The sequence below is a fragment of the Eucyclogobius newberryi genome, unplaced genomic scaffold, assembly GCF_026437365.1.
Source record: "Eucyclogobius newberryi isolate DKJ021-1_F unplaced genomic scaffold, fEucNew1.0.hap1 SCAF_19, whole genome shotgun sequence".
Lineage (NCBI taxonomy): Eukaryota > Metazoa > Chordata > Actinopteri > Gobiiformes > Gobiidae > Eucyclogobius > Eucyclogobius newberryi.
Genome location: NW_027315823.1, coordinates 26,445,150 through 26,460,827, shown reverse-complemented (window position 1 = coordinate 26,460,827; position 15,678 = coordinate 26,445,150). Strand labels below are relative to the sequence as shown.

At 40.7% G+C, this 15,678-nt stretch overlaps 1 protein-coding gene across 1 annotated transcript in view; it reads left to right on the top strand.

Annotated features, from left to right (window-relative positions):
• cacna2d2a (calcium channel, voltage-dependent, alpha 2/delta subunit 2a) overlaps positions 1–15,678 on the top strand; it is a 202,192-nt gene that overhangs the window by 142,043 nt on the left and 44,471 nt on the right. The window contains exons 9-10 of the mRNA XM_072452528.1: positions 14,931–14,981; positions 15,530–15,629. Of these exons, the coding sequence (XP_072308629.1) occupies positions 14,931–14,981; positions 15,530–15,629 (151 nt within the window). The remainder of the gene's footprint in view (positions 1–14,930; positions 14,982–15,529; positions 15,630–15,678) is intronic.

The window sequence follows — 15,678 nt, the reverse complement described above, 5'->3', positions numbered from 1 at the left end:
GCGTTCTCCCTCTCACCCAGACGTGCATGTCCTTGTTTTTGCCAACTTGGACAAAACGTGTTTTGGCAAAGCAGCTGAATCATCCCAACTGTGACATGTGACGCTGGACATAAACAGACTGTGAGACCACACAGCCTCCGTACATCTGTCCTCCCCCTGGTCACTCCTCCTTCCACACTTAACCTGCTCTTGCTCTCTCCTCCCTCGCGCTGTACCTGCTTTATCACTCCACAAAGGTTGGTGGTTCAAATCCCGCTCCTGGCATTAAAGGACATTGTTGGTAGAGCGGTCGGATCCACTGGTTAGCTGTGTGATTCTAGTACAGGAGTATTGCCGTTGTGTCTTTAGGCAAGACACTTAACCTGTCTCACCCCAGTGTGTGTGTGTGTGTGTGTGTGTGTCCTTGATGTAAAGTGCTTTCAGTGGGTGGAAAAGCATTAAATAAATGTGCCATTTACCTACTGTCTCTCTCTCTCTCTCTCCTTTTCTGCCTGTACCTGCGCTCTCTTCCCCTTCTCTTTCTTTATCCCTCTCTCCCTCTCCTCCTTGTACCTGCTCTTTCTTTCTCCCTCCTTTTTTCTTTGTTCCTGCTCTCCCTCCCTTGCTCCTCCTTGTATTTTCTCTCTTCTCTCACCCTGTACCTACTCATCCCTCTTTTACTCTACTCCCCTCCCTGTACCTGCTCTCTCTCTCATCCTCTCCTCTCCCTGTAGCTGCTCTCTCTCTCGTCCTCTCCCCTCCCTGTACCTGCTCTGCCTCTCTCGTCCTCTCCCCTCCCTGTACCTGCTCTCTCTCTCATCCTCTCCTCTCCCTGTAGCTGCTCTCTCTCTCGTCCTCTCCCCTCCCTGTACCTGCTCTCTCTCTCGTCCTCTCCCCTCCCTGTACCTGCTCTCTCTCTCATCCTCTCCTCTCCCTGTAGCTGCTCTCTCTCTCGTCCTCTCCCCTCCCTGTACCTGCTCTCTCTCTCGTCCTCTCCCCTCCCTGTACCTGCTCTCTCTCTCGTCCTCTCCCCTCCCTGTACCTGCTCTCTCTCTCGTCCTCTCCCCTCCCTGTACCTGCTCTCTCTCTCGTCCTCTCCCCTCCCTGTACCTGCTCTCTCTCTCGTCCTCTCCCCTCCCTGTACCTGCTCTCTCTCTCGTCCTCTCCCCTCCCTGTACCTGCTCTCTCTCTCGTCCTCTCCCCTCCCTGTACCTGCTCTCTCTCTCGTCCTCTCCCCTCCCTGTACCTGCTCTGCCTCTCTCGTCCTCTCCCCTCCCTGTACCTGCTCTCTCTCTCGTCCTCTCCCCTCCCTGTACCTGCTCTCTCTCTCGTCCTCTCCCCTCCCTGTACCTGCTCTCTCTCTCGTCCTCTCCCCTCCCTGTACCTGCTCTGCCTCTCTCGTCCTCTCCCCTCCCTGTACCTGCTCTCTCTCTCGTCCTCTCCCCTCCCTGTACCTGCTCTCTCTCTCGTCCTCTCCCCTCCCTGTACCTGCTCTCTCTCTCGTCCTCTCCCCTCCCTGTACCTGCTCTGCCTCTCTCGTCCTCTCCCCTCCCTGTACCTGCTCTCTCTCTCGTCCTCTCCCCTCCCTGTACCTGCTCTCTCTCTCGTCCTCTCCCCTCCCTGTACCTGCTCTGCCTCTCTCTGCTGTCACCCGTCTGTTGCGTGGTTACACGGAGTGGACTGGACATAATGTTGACTGCCGCTGTGATTAGACTTGACCTGGTTTCCCGCGTCTGCCTATGTCCGTCTCGTCCTGAGTGGCTGTTTGAGGTCAGGCCGCGCTGTCAGACCAAGTCAACAAGAGCTCAGGCCATGCAAACACAAGACAGGCCCGAGGAGCAGCGTCAGCATTATTATAAGTGTATTAAAAGTGTAAGAAGCGCTTTTTAGTGGACGAACGTCAGAGTTATTTAAAGTAACTGAAAGGTCATTTGAAGTTTGAAGTGGTTTTTGATGCCAGAGGATGCCAGCAGTCAAAAATGTATTGTTGCTTTATAATTAGTTGAAGAAAATATTGGCGGATAATTACTGAAGCAAGTGAAGTTTGAAGGTAATATCTAATTTATGTTAAACCAAGTCTTTGTTTTTACGTATTTGGTATGGACAATGCATAATAAGGAACACCTGTTATTACAGTGTAAATAGACCTTTAAATATGCCTTTCAGTTGTACTTTCCATCGCAACCAGCAACGTTAATGTGACTAAAGACTAGCCAAAGAGAGTCAAGTGTCCAGCGATACAAAGAGTGTGCACTTGAGCAAGGTTTGAAGCACTGACCTTTTGATTCATGGGGAAATGTTATGCTCTCTGCACCACTGTGTGTGCAACTTGTACAACAACACTGAAAAAAATTACTATAAATAATATGGCCAACGGAAAAAAATAGGAATCATCTTGTTCTAATTAAAATAAGAAAACAAACAGGTAAATTGTATTTTTAAAATGTCAAAATATATTCAAATCAGATCAATACTGCTTAAAGGTTGAATGGACGATTTTTTTGATCCAAATCTGAGTCTTATTTCCTCGTGGCGTGGACTGCCGATTAGTCCTGCCACGTATCAATCATAAAACGCACCTATCGCTCACCTGCAGCCGCGTGTGGCTCGACCCCACGTTTCCGCGTGTCTAAGCGCATTGATCTATCATAATGTAGTTCCCTCAGTGTACGGGACAAAATGTAGACGGAGAAAGACTGTTTTAGCTGTCTCATAAGAGACGTAAATCTACGGGAGACGAGAGATGCGATGCGATCCGTCGCGCTAATAAACAAACGCACGTGTGTGTTGTAACAGTCCTCACGGGGAGTGCGCATGCGCACTTCCACCTGCGTTCTCAAATCGCCGAAAAATCGTCCATTGCGCCTTTAATTCAACATGTTTTAACTATTTAAGAGTGTATTATTTTTAGTGAATAATATATACACACAATACGCTTAGCTTGGATTGGATTGAGTAAAACTGTACAGATATGTAACAGTTTGCACCTAAAATATACCTTGTAAAGCTGATTCTTTTGTTCAGAATCACCCTCAACTATAGCTTCAGCATTTAATCATATACACAAGTGATGAGGAATTTTCATTTGAGTATTTCTTACTCAACAGCTTCCCCCCCAGCATATGACTTGTATTCATTTATGCCTTAGCAGCAACCGTTCCAATCTAAAATCTCGACACTAACAAGGAACTCTGTGACATTTTAATTAGCTTTACAAAGACAGTGCGTCCCTGCTGTCCTGAAGTGACAACACACAACAGTAAAACATGGAGCCCAATTCGCTGTACTTTTGATATGAACAAGTATCAGGCTCATTGGCGGTGCTGCTTGGGGCCACCCAGTTGTGACACGTGTTAGCGAGCTGCGAGGAGACAGGGAGCGAGGGAATAAGGGAGCGAGGAAGTAGGAAGCCGCGGAAGGACAGTTGTGAGTGGCAGGTGTCTGTTGACAGAGTGAGACAGATGAGAGGTGTGTTCTTGCTCCGACCAACAGCCTGTCAGTCTCGGCTCCTCCATGTTTGTTGCCGCCATGGCCGCCCTTCTTCTCCGCAAGCCGCATGCGTTCGGACCTGTTGCTAAGTAACAGCTTCAGTGTTCAAAGAGTGCAAAGGGGCTTCACGCAGGGCAGAGGGTCTGGATGTGGAAGAAATTCTCACAATTACAAAAAAAATTATATATAATTTATATTTCTAGTAAGAGAAGAAATTGCTGCTGTGCAAAAAAATGCCTATAATTCCTCTGCCATAATTCTCAACACTTATTACAATTGGCCATTTTTAAAGCTGCATTACTCACTATAAAATATATAGGAAGTAGATATGTGAAGATTTATATTATATATTATTATTGTTTGCTTGCACAGCTTTAGAAGGGCTTTTTCAGGCGGAGAAGAGAAGCAAGGGTCGACTGCCAACGCCATGTCACGCCGCTTTCAGCATTTAGTTCATTCTTACAGATTTGTGATCAGTACTTGACCGTACCTCGATAACAATATTATGGCAATCAAACAGAAATGTGTTCAAACAGCCCTGTAAACCTGTTAATTGAGGTTGAAGTATCAGACATTATGTGAAATGTCTGTAAAATAAATAACAAAAGTGCAGAAATATCACCTTTCACCATTATTTGACACAACCTTTTATTTTTATCAGCTTTTTGCATTTTTTTCCTATAAACCATACTGCTGGCCACTAAACAGTTTTTCTAGTCTTCAAAAAGGTAAATTTAGGTTAGAAAGTAGCCGCTGCAGGTTCTGTCACGATTGGTCAGGTGAGTCCAGGGTGCTGTCCTTCTGACGTCCGGCTCTGATGTCTGATGTCACTCACAGTCCGCCGAGGTTAGTGTCAGGAGCGACCGGGTCAGGCCTAAAGATGGCACCGTCCCACAATGGAACAGCCACGCTTGTAATATCCCTGTGCACCTGGCATATCAGATAGTGTTCACATTTGCTGATGCCTCAAAATGCCATGGTCGTATGCAGAAATCAGGTCGCGGAGGTTATAGGCGTTAGTATTTTTCCAATCTGAGTTATGTAAATGTCCAACCCATGACCCAACAGATAGCAAACTGTACATTGACTTACGCTGAATAAACAGATTTATTATTGAATTTTTTATAGCTGTTACAACCTGTGGCAGGAAGCACAAGATCATTTTGTAAATATGGCACCGCAACAAAGACGTAGTGAAGATATTATTAATATTAGGACATAATAAAACTGCAACATTCAGGCTATGTTGACTGGCAATACTTAACACCTACCTAATTAAAACCAGTTTAGGTACCACAATATGGAATCACTGGTCTTTGGTCAGATAAGCTACAATTTCAACAAACAAAACCTGCTCTAAATTTTCATCTCAATTTATTTGTAAAGGACCTTTAATAAACAAGAAATCCAAAAGTTTCTTTAGCATACTCGCAAATAGGAATGTCACAATGTCATATTATTGTGAAATTTAACAATTATTCATCAAGAACAAACAACTGTAAACTACTTAATTTCTCTTGTTCAAGTTAATACACAATCGACGGAATTAAAACCAATTTTACATTCAAGCTTACTTTGATATAGCATAGTTTGAACTGAAATAATAATAATTATTTTTCGCTTCTGTTAAGTTTGTTCCTTGAATAATCACAATTATCGATTAACCATGGCGTCCGTTAATCTTATGGAGTCTTTTTGACCTCATCACTTGTCAAACAACCGTGTATCGAAAGGCTTTAATGGTGTGACAGTCTGACTTTGGGAGCGTCTCAGTGGAGGCTATTCCTGGTCAGTGCTGGTCAGACTCGTCCAGGTTCAGGGGGACGACTGCTGCGCCGCCTGCCACCACAGATGAGCTCGCCCCTCCCTCACACACGCCCGGAGCCTCAAGAAAATTAATGGTCCAGCCAACACTCTTAATTGTCTCCAATTGCCCTGACATTAATTATTAACATTTGTCCATTATCATGTCTCTTCATGTTATCCACAGAAGCAAAGCCGACAGAGGATAAAAACACCAGAGACAGGCATGAAGTTCTGTTCACTGCAATGTTTAATTACCGCCAGCTCCACAACAGGAGGCCTGGACAGTAAAATGTATTGATTTATAGGAACTTAACAAGGTGCTAATTTATAATTCTGCCCAAAGCTAAACTCCCAAAGTAAGATGCTACTTGTGCCATTAACAAACTATTTATATTCAAGTTTAATACTAAATACTAATTGAAACTTTTGACACTGAATAATTAGTTGTAGAAATAATTTTATTTATTCATTTTTATTTTATTTAACCTTTATTTAACCTGGAGAGTCCCATTGAAATTAAAAAACCTCTTTTTTAAGGGAGTTAGGATTACTTTCCGCTTGGTTTTAAGGCCTTTACAGAAAAGAACTCAGTCAGTGTCCAGGCTTTCTGTAAATATTTAGTTCAACACAATACATCTGAAAGCCTTTTACTTAGAATAAACAAAGATAATTGCAATAAACTAACCATTTTCGTGTTATACTGATCCTTGTCATACTGACTCTTGTAATTATATTTTATTTTTTTGTGTGTCAATAGATAAAAGCTTAAGAAAGACTAATTAATTATTAGTTATAATATATGACACACTGGTTATGATTGAAAGGTGCTGATTTCTGCCTGCCCCTCTTTGCTACGTTACGGTAAACATCATAGTATGCGCAACCAGAAACAAATATAAGAAGAGTAAAAATTCTTCAAAGTAAATTTGCATAATGTCAATTGAATTACCAACATATTATATTTTACTCTATAACACCATATAATTTCTGAATTCCACTTGCAGTTGCAGTTTTTGATCTTTTGGAAACTATGTAGAATCCAGAAACAAGTAGTTCATTTTGGGACAATCTTGAACGTCCATAATGTGTTATTTTGTTATCGTTCCAATAGACAAATAAACTAACTCAACCAACAATGTTTTCGAGTTGCATTATAATATTTGAAAATATCTACACTCACCTTATTATTCCCCAAAAAACATTTCATTCAAATTTCTGTGTGGACTGAAAATGACATTCTGTGCACGGCAAAATAAATACAAATTTCAGGCAAGTTTTTATTTATTTTTTTTTTTTTTTAATATGGAAATTTGAGTTTTGGCACCAGCTTTACTGATCAAAATGAAGGAAAAAATAAAGGTACTGACAACATCGCTCGCGGTGCCGGGTCCCTGGGCTCCTGCTTTCTATATTTCTTATCTTAATTCAATCTTTATTCTCCGCCACATCCACAGAAGCACTAAGAGCCCAGCAGTCCCTAAAATAATAAGACCATCAACACAAATCCATGCACAAGGGAGAGTAAATATACCAGCGCCCGCCATACTGTCCAAACAGATAATGCCGTGTGCTATGATTATTTAGCAGTAAGCTCAAGACACAACTATACAAAAGAAAAAATACTACATATGGATTTTGAAATTGATTCAATTATGAGACAAAGTGAGAAAAATCTATAAATTCCATGCATTGCTATTAGGTTGTTGTAAAATGATGAAAAATATAAACTTTTATAAACGCTTTGAAATAAGGTAGTAAACTAAGATAAGATAAGATAAGATAATCCTTTATTGTCCCACATGGGGAAATTCCATTGATGCAACGCAGGTATATACAGAGATAGATACAGAAGAAAAGAACAAATAACTTATAGGAAGTTTGAAAAACACTCTCAGTAGAAGATCTCTTATAAAAATCTTAGGATGTCCGCCGGGATAACGTGACGATCTCCGGGTAAGACGACTGTTCTCCTCAGTTTCATGAGTTCCTCCTTTGTGGAAACGCGGTACGGCGCCGGCCGGGGGGGGCGCAGGGGGGCCGGGGGGGCTCGGAGCCAGGGCACATCGCGATGACACGAAAACACTCAATCCAGCCGAACAAAGTCAAAACAAGTTGAATTAAAGCGATTCCAGTGCGTGTCCCGATCATTCATGAAGTTCCTCTTTTATATAAACGTGTACCGTATACCGCATACTGTACGTCAGGACGGCCGGAGGGCGCGGGGGGGGCCGGGGGCTAGCTCAGAGCTAGCGCACATCACGACGAAAACACTCAATAATCCAGCCGAACAAAGTCAAAAACAAGTTAAATTAAAGCGATTCCAGCACGTGTCCCTATTGTACAAGTAAAGTAGATTTTTTTTTTTTACAAAATACAAAAGATAAAGCACAATAAGTGTGAAAAAAGTGTGAGAAAAGAGCGGAGCGTTTACACCGGGCTGCCAGCTGGACCGGCGCCTTTGAGTTTAGTTGTATTGCGTTAATAAGCTCTAGTTATTTGTGTTATAGCACTTATAAGGCATTTACAAGAATTATTAGTAGTTTACATTTTGTTGTATTTTTTGGGACTTGAAATAAAAAGGTTTATTTTGCTTATAAAATGCCATGATTATTATGTTTGATCTCTTAGGATTATATTGTGACCTGAATAATCACAATTATTGATTAACCCAATAATCCAATTAGTTTATGGTTAATTAAATGTTTAAGGTACTATGAGCAATGCAAGTAAGAGCAAGTAAATACGCAAATAACTAGTGCGTATTGATCCTTTTAAATAGAAGGAACCTTAATTACAAAGTGTTGCCATTTTTTCTTACACATTTGCGCTCTTAAAATGTACGAAATAAGTTCAATGATTTAATTCTAGACATTTGAAACAAAATGCTTGTCACTGAAACATACTGATACTAATGTTAACATGTGAGCGACTGTGCTTTATACGCTGCAGTTCAACGCTCTCGACCTTTCCACATTACATACATGCATCTGTTACATGTTTCTATCATGTCCCGTGTAATAATTCCCTTAATTCAAATGTACTGCAGAACACACGGGTCCCGGGTGCATAAACGCAATCTCCGAGGAGAGTAAGCCCTGCGGCACAAACACATCGATTTTCACAGAGCTACGCCACAATAAAACTATTTCATGAATTTCAATGAGATTCCCACACCGGAGCCAAATATAATCACCGGAGTATGTGCATGCATTTAGTTTCATTTATGGTCGACGGTGGTGGGTGGTAAAGATCGCAATTTTATTGGTTAAATATTCCTTGTTTGGTCAATTAAAACCTTTCCACATCATTGTAGAGATGTTAGTTTAATTTTAATACAGGTTTGACAGGATCTGGACTGTAAGTTTGAGGGATATATTGACAAAAAATATCAATATTGATTTGGGTCCTTTGGAGATAATATTGTGGCAATGCATCCAAAATATGCATAAACTTCCTGTGAATGTCTGGCTGAAGTTCAAGTAGTTGTAATAGTAGAAGTAGTAGTAGTAGGTCAAGTATAGTTGTAGTATTATTAGTAGTAAAATTGCAGAAATTAACTTTACACATTTATTTGGAGGATTACGTGTGTTTTGTCTTTAATTTTGATCTGATATGGTTTCTACCACATGTAGTTCGGCACAGTCGTCCCGTTTTATCCAAAGTCTATCAAATTAGTCAATTATCATATTTTCAAATGTCAATTATAATGTTCGCCCACTTCTCGATTGTGGGTTCAGTTCGTGTCATCCGTGTCTGTGCAATGGCCTTTTCCCCTGCTGAATGCTCCAAAGGGATCCATTTATTGTGTTCACGGCAGGAGTTTTGAGGCCCAGAGACATTGTTCTGAAGTCGTATGAGATGCCAGTGTCAAAAAACCAACCGCACTTACTGTATTCTCCGAGCATGAGGTGTCCAGCTCGGTCCAGGACAGTCCGAGGGCCGCAGGGTTCCTGTCGCGCCCGGTGCCAGCTCGAGGACAGCGGTGTGGTGTAGGGACAAAATGGAGGAGCAGCAGCCAGGCCCATCTGCCTGTCACCTGGCCTTGGCACACGGCATTCTGGGTAATGACAGGGAAAGAATGGCATCGGTGGCCACGAGCCTAGAGGTAATTACTGACTGGCGCTCATGCAGAAACAACACATCTGGATCATGACTCAGAGAGCTCAGGATTCTCCATCGACACCGTGAGAGGAGCGTGACTTCTGATGGGACTGAAATCTGTCCCAGCTTCATCTCAAAACAGAGGGAGAAGGGAAGTAATGACTGTATCATTTTACTGCAGTACGTAGATATACTGGAATGTATAAAAGTATTTGAAAGTCTGTGAGAAAAGATTGGCAGGACCTTCAAACACAGACATTAAGATAAGTAAAGTTAGAGGATTTGAAGAAACTACTAATCGAGGTATTATGTATGAGGTGTATATCTGATTTATGATCTACGAGTTAATGTAATTGGACAAACAGAACAATATCATTCTGAAATTCCAAAGAGCAGACACAAAAAAATGAAGCATAAGCATAAAGCCTGAAACCATATCTAAAAGTGTACGGTAAGAAACACAAATATTCAAATAATGTAATGAATTATTTCTTACAGTGGAAAGAGTAACCAAAACATTTAATCAAATAGGCCTTTAATATTGTTACTTCAAGCATTACTCAAGTAGAAGTTAAAGTATAGTGTCATTATATACTACCCTGAAAAGTATAATTTCTTAAAAAGCAGCTTACACCATTTGACATATCCAATGTCAAACCTTATCATTATTTGCTATTGATTGTCTTATGATTTAAAGCCCTTTTAACTGACAACGATCACTTCTTCGGTGTTGAATAACGGCACCACTTTCTAACTATTGTGAAAACATTTATACTGCCGAAGAATACACGGTGACACAGCGATAAGAGCTTCAGCCTCACAACACACAGGGTTTGACTCCCTCGCGGCAAAAGGCCTTTCTGTGTGGAGTTTGCATGTTCTACCTCTGCGTTTCCTCCGGGTGCTCCAGTTTCCTCTACTACTAAAAACATCTACAACAGGTTCCTCCCCTCTGGAGCCAGGACTCCCCTGAAAAAGACATGTTACATCTCAGTAGGACTTTCCTGTTTAAATAAAGATCGATACCTCTTTCTTTTTTTTTTCTTTTTTTTCTCTTTTTAATTATTTTTTATTGAAAGAATAAACACAGACCAATCAATACTTGTGTGTAAATAAAGATACAGTCCAGTAACATTGTCAAAAATGAAAAAAAGAAAAAGAAGGAGAAAAAGAAATTAATAAAGAAAAAGATATATATATTTTCTTTAAATACCTTTTTCTAATGCTTTGGGACATTGTTTGTTTCATGTGGATAAGTAGGCATTAGAAAGATATTAATCATAAACCAGGTCAACAAATCTGCAACCTGACAGTTAAACAGCACTTTCTATCACAGCATATTAGAATACTGTACATAAAGTAGTGCGAGGAATATTATTTGTAACTGCAGCTGCAATTTCCGTCCATTGCTAACCACATTGTACAGGTCGCACTTCGCCACAACCTGATGAATGCCTCCTAACTCCACGGCCCCGCCACATGTCGCCTGTTCACATCAAATCCTCCTTTTCCAGACATAACTCGGTCCCTCTGTGCCTCAAAGCTGCCCCCAAAAGAACTGGGACACATACTTGGAAGAGGTCAATTAACTGAGCATGCCCAGAGTGAGGCAAGTCTGTGTTAAAGAGCGAGATGGGGAGAGAGGGAAGAATGAAGGGGAGTGAGAGAGAGAGAGAGAGAGAGAGAGAGGGGGGGGGGGGACGATGGGGGGGAAAAGGAGGAAGAATCCAATTACTTTCAATAATAAAGAATGCCACATCAAAGGTACAACTTCCAAGCCTCTCTCCAAGTGCTCTCCAAATCAGGTCCGGAAACATGAGGCGTGCGCGTAACTTTTATCAATTTAATTACTGGAATCTTAATTTGAAAGAGTGAGAGGGGAGAGCGAGAGAGAGAGACACACATTTTCTTTCCTTCTTTTTGAGAGGATTGAGCTCGCGAGAATGATTGTCGATGCGGTCAGAATGTAGCCCACGTCAGAAGGCCCTCGGGCGGGGAGAGGGCGCAGCCAGTCCCATCTGAAGATTGAAGAAGGGTCATTTGGAGTAGCCTGGAGACCAACGGCGGAATTTCATTAACTTCTCTGCCCGCGCGGTTTCTTATTGGGCAAATGGAGCTTTTAATGGGACGAAACTTATTTTGGAGAGGCCAAGTGTTAATTATGAAGGCAATCCAATAGTCTATTAGTCATTACGGGTCAAAATCCTCTCAGAGCAAAACCCACACAATAGAGGATTGAGAAAGTACTGTGTTTCAGTAAAGTATGTGCACAGATGTCGCTGTTCTCTGAAGGGACTTTTAGATTTAGAGTTCCTCTTCGTGCACTGCTATTGAACTCTGAATTTAGTTTTAGTCTTTGTCTTTTTGTTTAAATGCTTTCAGTCAAGAGTCAGTTAGACTAATACTTTCTGATGATGCTCATTTAGTCTGTAAAATAGTCAACCAAAAAGTATATGTTTTTATTTTTACCATATAATTTTGATTGCTTTGCTTTATAAGACAGAGAGATGTTGAGATTGATTATGATGATATGATGATCTGGTTCAAGGGTCGGGGATTGGATCTTGTTCTTTTTATTCATTTATATTTAGTTATTATTATTCAACAAGTTGACAAAAATATCTACTTTTTGTCATAGTGTTGACAAAAATGTATATGATTATTTTGTAATCACCGATCCTTGTTTATATCTTATATTTATAAAATTTTTGTCTGCAAAAAATGACAAATTATGAAATATCTTAGTCTACAAAGTTAACACTGCTTCATAAGTAGTAATAGCAGTAATAAGGGTATTTAATTATGTTTTTATTTGATAAAAGTTAAAGTAATAATGCATATTACTGATCATTTAAAGGCGCAATGGACGATTTTTCGGCGATTTGAGAACGCAGGCGGAAGTGCGCATGCGCACTCCCCCGTGCGGACTGATACAACACACATGTGCGTTTGTTTATTAGCGCAACGGAGCGCATCGCATCGCTCGTCTCCCGTAGATTTCTGTCCACTTCTGCGTCAGCTCGAACTGTCTTTCTCCGTCTTCATTTTGCCCCGTACACTGAGGGAACTATATTATGATAGATCCATGCGCTTAGGCACGCAGAAACGTGGGGACGAGCCTGACGCGGCTGCAGGTGAGCGGTAGGTGCGTTTTATGATTGATTTAATTTATCCACGCCACGAGGAAATATGATAACAAATTTGCTGAAAAAAATCGTCCATTCCACTTTTAAACAAATCCCTGGCAGGTTGGTTACAGATAGATAACACAGATTACACTGACAGATTCAAAAGCATGACCCTGTTTGTACAAACATTCAACTATAACATTCAACGGAGAGTGACATTTAATTTTTAGTACTTTTCCATGACAGACATTTTAAGCGTTAAATCTATTTAATTATATTAGGTAATAGCACCAACATTTAATAAATACTAATACAAATGTGTTTTATTCTTTCACTCCACACTTATGTGCATTAATGCTTCTTAATCTCCAGTAAAGGTTTTATTCTGTTAAGCAAAGAGGAAATGAAAAGTATTTTTCAGTTACTTCAAGTGTGTACTTTCTTATGTGTGATGTGGAGAGAAGGCTCAGGTGGAGTAATAACCGCAATAAGCCCTGAAAGGATGTGACCCTCCACATGCAGCAGAAGATCCTCTGTCCTCCAGCTCCTCTGTGATTATCGGACACACCCACAGTGACTTCTCATGCTTTCATCCTGCTGCTTTTCAGATCCAAGTCCCTTTAAGATCTGAGCCCTCTCCAGTGTTCCCAGTGAAGCCTCATTACACCCAGCGCTGCTTCTTTGTTCTGGTGTCAAATGTGACTTTGACTAAATTGAATATGGGAAATTTCCATGTCCTTTATGTAACGTACGACTGCGACATTGTGCTCTGTTCCCATTGAAGCAGATTCATAAGCACTGAAAATGTAAAGGTTATTTAAGTCTCAACCTATATGAAATTATACATTTCATGGCTTTTAACCAGAGGAGTAGCGAATAATCCACCAACAATCTGCCTATTGATTTAATGTATTATTGTGCAGCCAGATAACCTTTTCTTTTGATTTTCTTTGATCAAACTTTAGATTCCAAACTGTGCCTGTGTCTTGTTGTAGTTCAAGTGCACAAAAACTGTAAAATGAACCAGAAAAGTACAACAGTATAGTACAGTATAAGCACTTTTTACCCTTGAAGACACTGCAAGTTAGTTTTATTGTGTTTCATTGACGATATATTCAGTGAATTTCTAATTTTGCCAAAAACTTTCGATGTGTTTCTCATGCTCCTCTTCTATCTACAGCTTTTAACACTTTTGGCTGTGACTCAATTAGAAAATGATTTAAATATTTGTGCTGTATTGTTGTGTCTGCCTCCTGGGCCTCTCCAAAAGCGTCCAAACAGATTTAGTCTGAAAGTTTGTGTCGCCCATCAGCTCATGAGTCATTTTACTCTTTTAAAACTTGGATCTGAATACAATCTGCACACACTTTCAGTTTCTTCATAGTTGGAAGGAAGCATCAGTGAGGAGCGTAAAGTAAATGAAACAAAGTCATTTTAGTTGCAGTGTTACTCATTGTATTTGTGATAAATAATTCCACATCGATTCAAGTGTGCAGGTGTTTCTGGTTTAAAATAGTAGACGGAATGAATCTTCACCAACAATTACACATATTTCTATTGATACAAAATGCCTACCGTCTCCATAGAAATAGATACGTTTAATGCCTTACTGCGGAGCATTCGAGGCAATGCAACAACTTAAAGGGGCTGTACCCGAGGTAATAAAGTTCAGTCTGCTTAGCCCCTCTACAGATCTTTTCAGTAAACTTGTCGCTGTAAATAAGTAGGACGTTCAGAATGCATTATAAAAGTGAGCAATACGTGCGAGCTGCTGCAGAGCGCTTAAAATGAACTTTGTCACGTTTTTAAGGCAGTAGAAGTCATGTACAGCACCTTTAATGGAGCAGGTGGTCAGAAAACATACATATTGCACCTTTAGGTAAACAATAAAACTGGTTCCTTGGAATACTTTAAATTCTGCACTTCATGCCATTAAAACGCTCGTTATTGGAAATGCGCATCGGCAGCCAAAAAAATGTATAATAATTGAGCCTTGCACCATTTCCACTTGTGTGATACACTAATTATCATGTTATTCTTTGCATTTGCTGGTAGCTTTGTCTTGTGTGATGTGGTTTGCTCAGCGCAGACCACAGCCCATTATGTCCTATTATTTACCCCGACTCCAAACCTACAATTAGTATGGCTGATGCAGTCATTACTTGGAGTATCCATTATTGCGCTCCGCAGCTGAGTACCTCCAATGCAGTCACTACCACATGGAGTATATAGCACATAACTTATATACTCTTCTAAGCACATAAGCCTTCTTTGTGTTCTCGAGTTCAAGTGGGCTCAGACAGGCAAACTGAATCACAGAGGAAGAGCTCTTTGTAACCAGGCTCGCTGACAGAGATTGTACTGAAATAAAGAAAAAGGCAGTTTTCTTAATTGTGTTGTTGTTGTTGTTGTTGTTGTTGTGTGCAGGTACATCCAGGGCGCCTCGTCTCCAAAAGACATGGTCATCATAGTGGATGTGTGAGTATCTCTGACTCTGTGGCGTTTCCTCAAAGGATGCTAGTGCCACCTGTTGGTCTGACATTACTTCAAGGCGCACTCAAAATATGAAACGTTGACCCGCATAAATATATTATGTCTCAGTTTTTCATTTTATTAGTTTGTGTTTATGCAGAACAAATGTATATGTTGTCTTACTTTTGACCATGTTTTCCCTCTTTTTGCCGTTTGAACCTATCCCCTAACTAGTAGCCATTTTTAACTGCTACACTCTTATGCATCTAGTTCACTTTAATTACTTTGACCTAGTTAAAAACAGTGCAATTGATATAGGTTTTCATTTTTCAGGATTGACTAAATCACACAGAAAATGTATTATTATTGAAGTTATTTTCCATGGGTTTCTGTTGTCATGTTTATTCATTTCCTATTCCTAATTTGATTGCGTGCCCCCAATAGCGACTTGATAATGATCCACTGTCTAATTTTTCAAAGTTGTTCGTAATTCAATAATAACCCATTTAGTAAAGGTTAATGATCTCAATGACAGACGTGTGTGTTTCCTGCAGGAGCGGCAGTGTCAGCGGCCTCACTCTCAAACTGATGAAAACCTCCGTTAACGAGATGCTGGACACTTTATCAGACGACGACTACGTCAACGTCGCCAGGGTGAGAACAAAGCACAACAGTAGTCAAAGTCCCAAATCACTTTCACTTT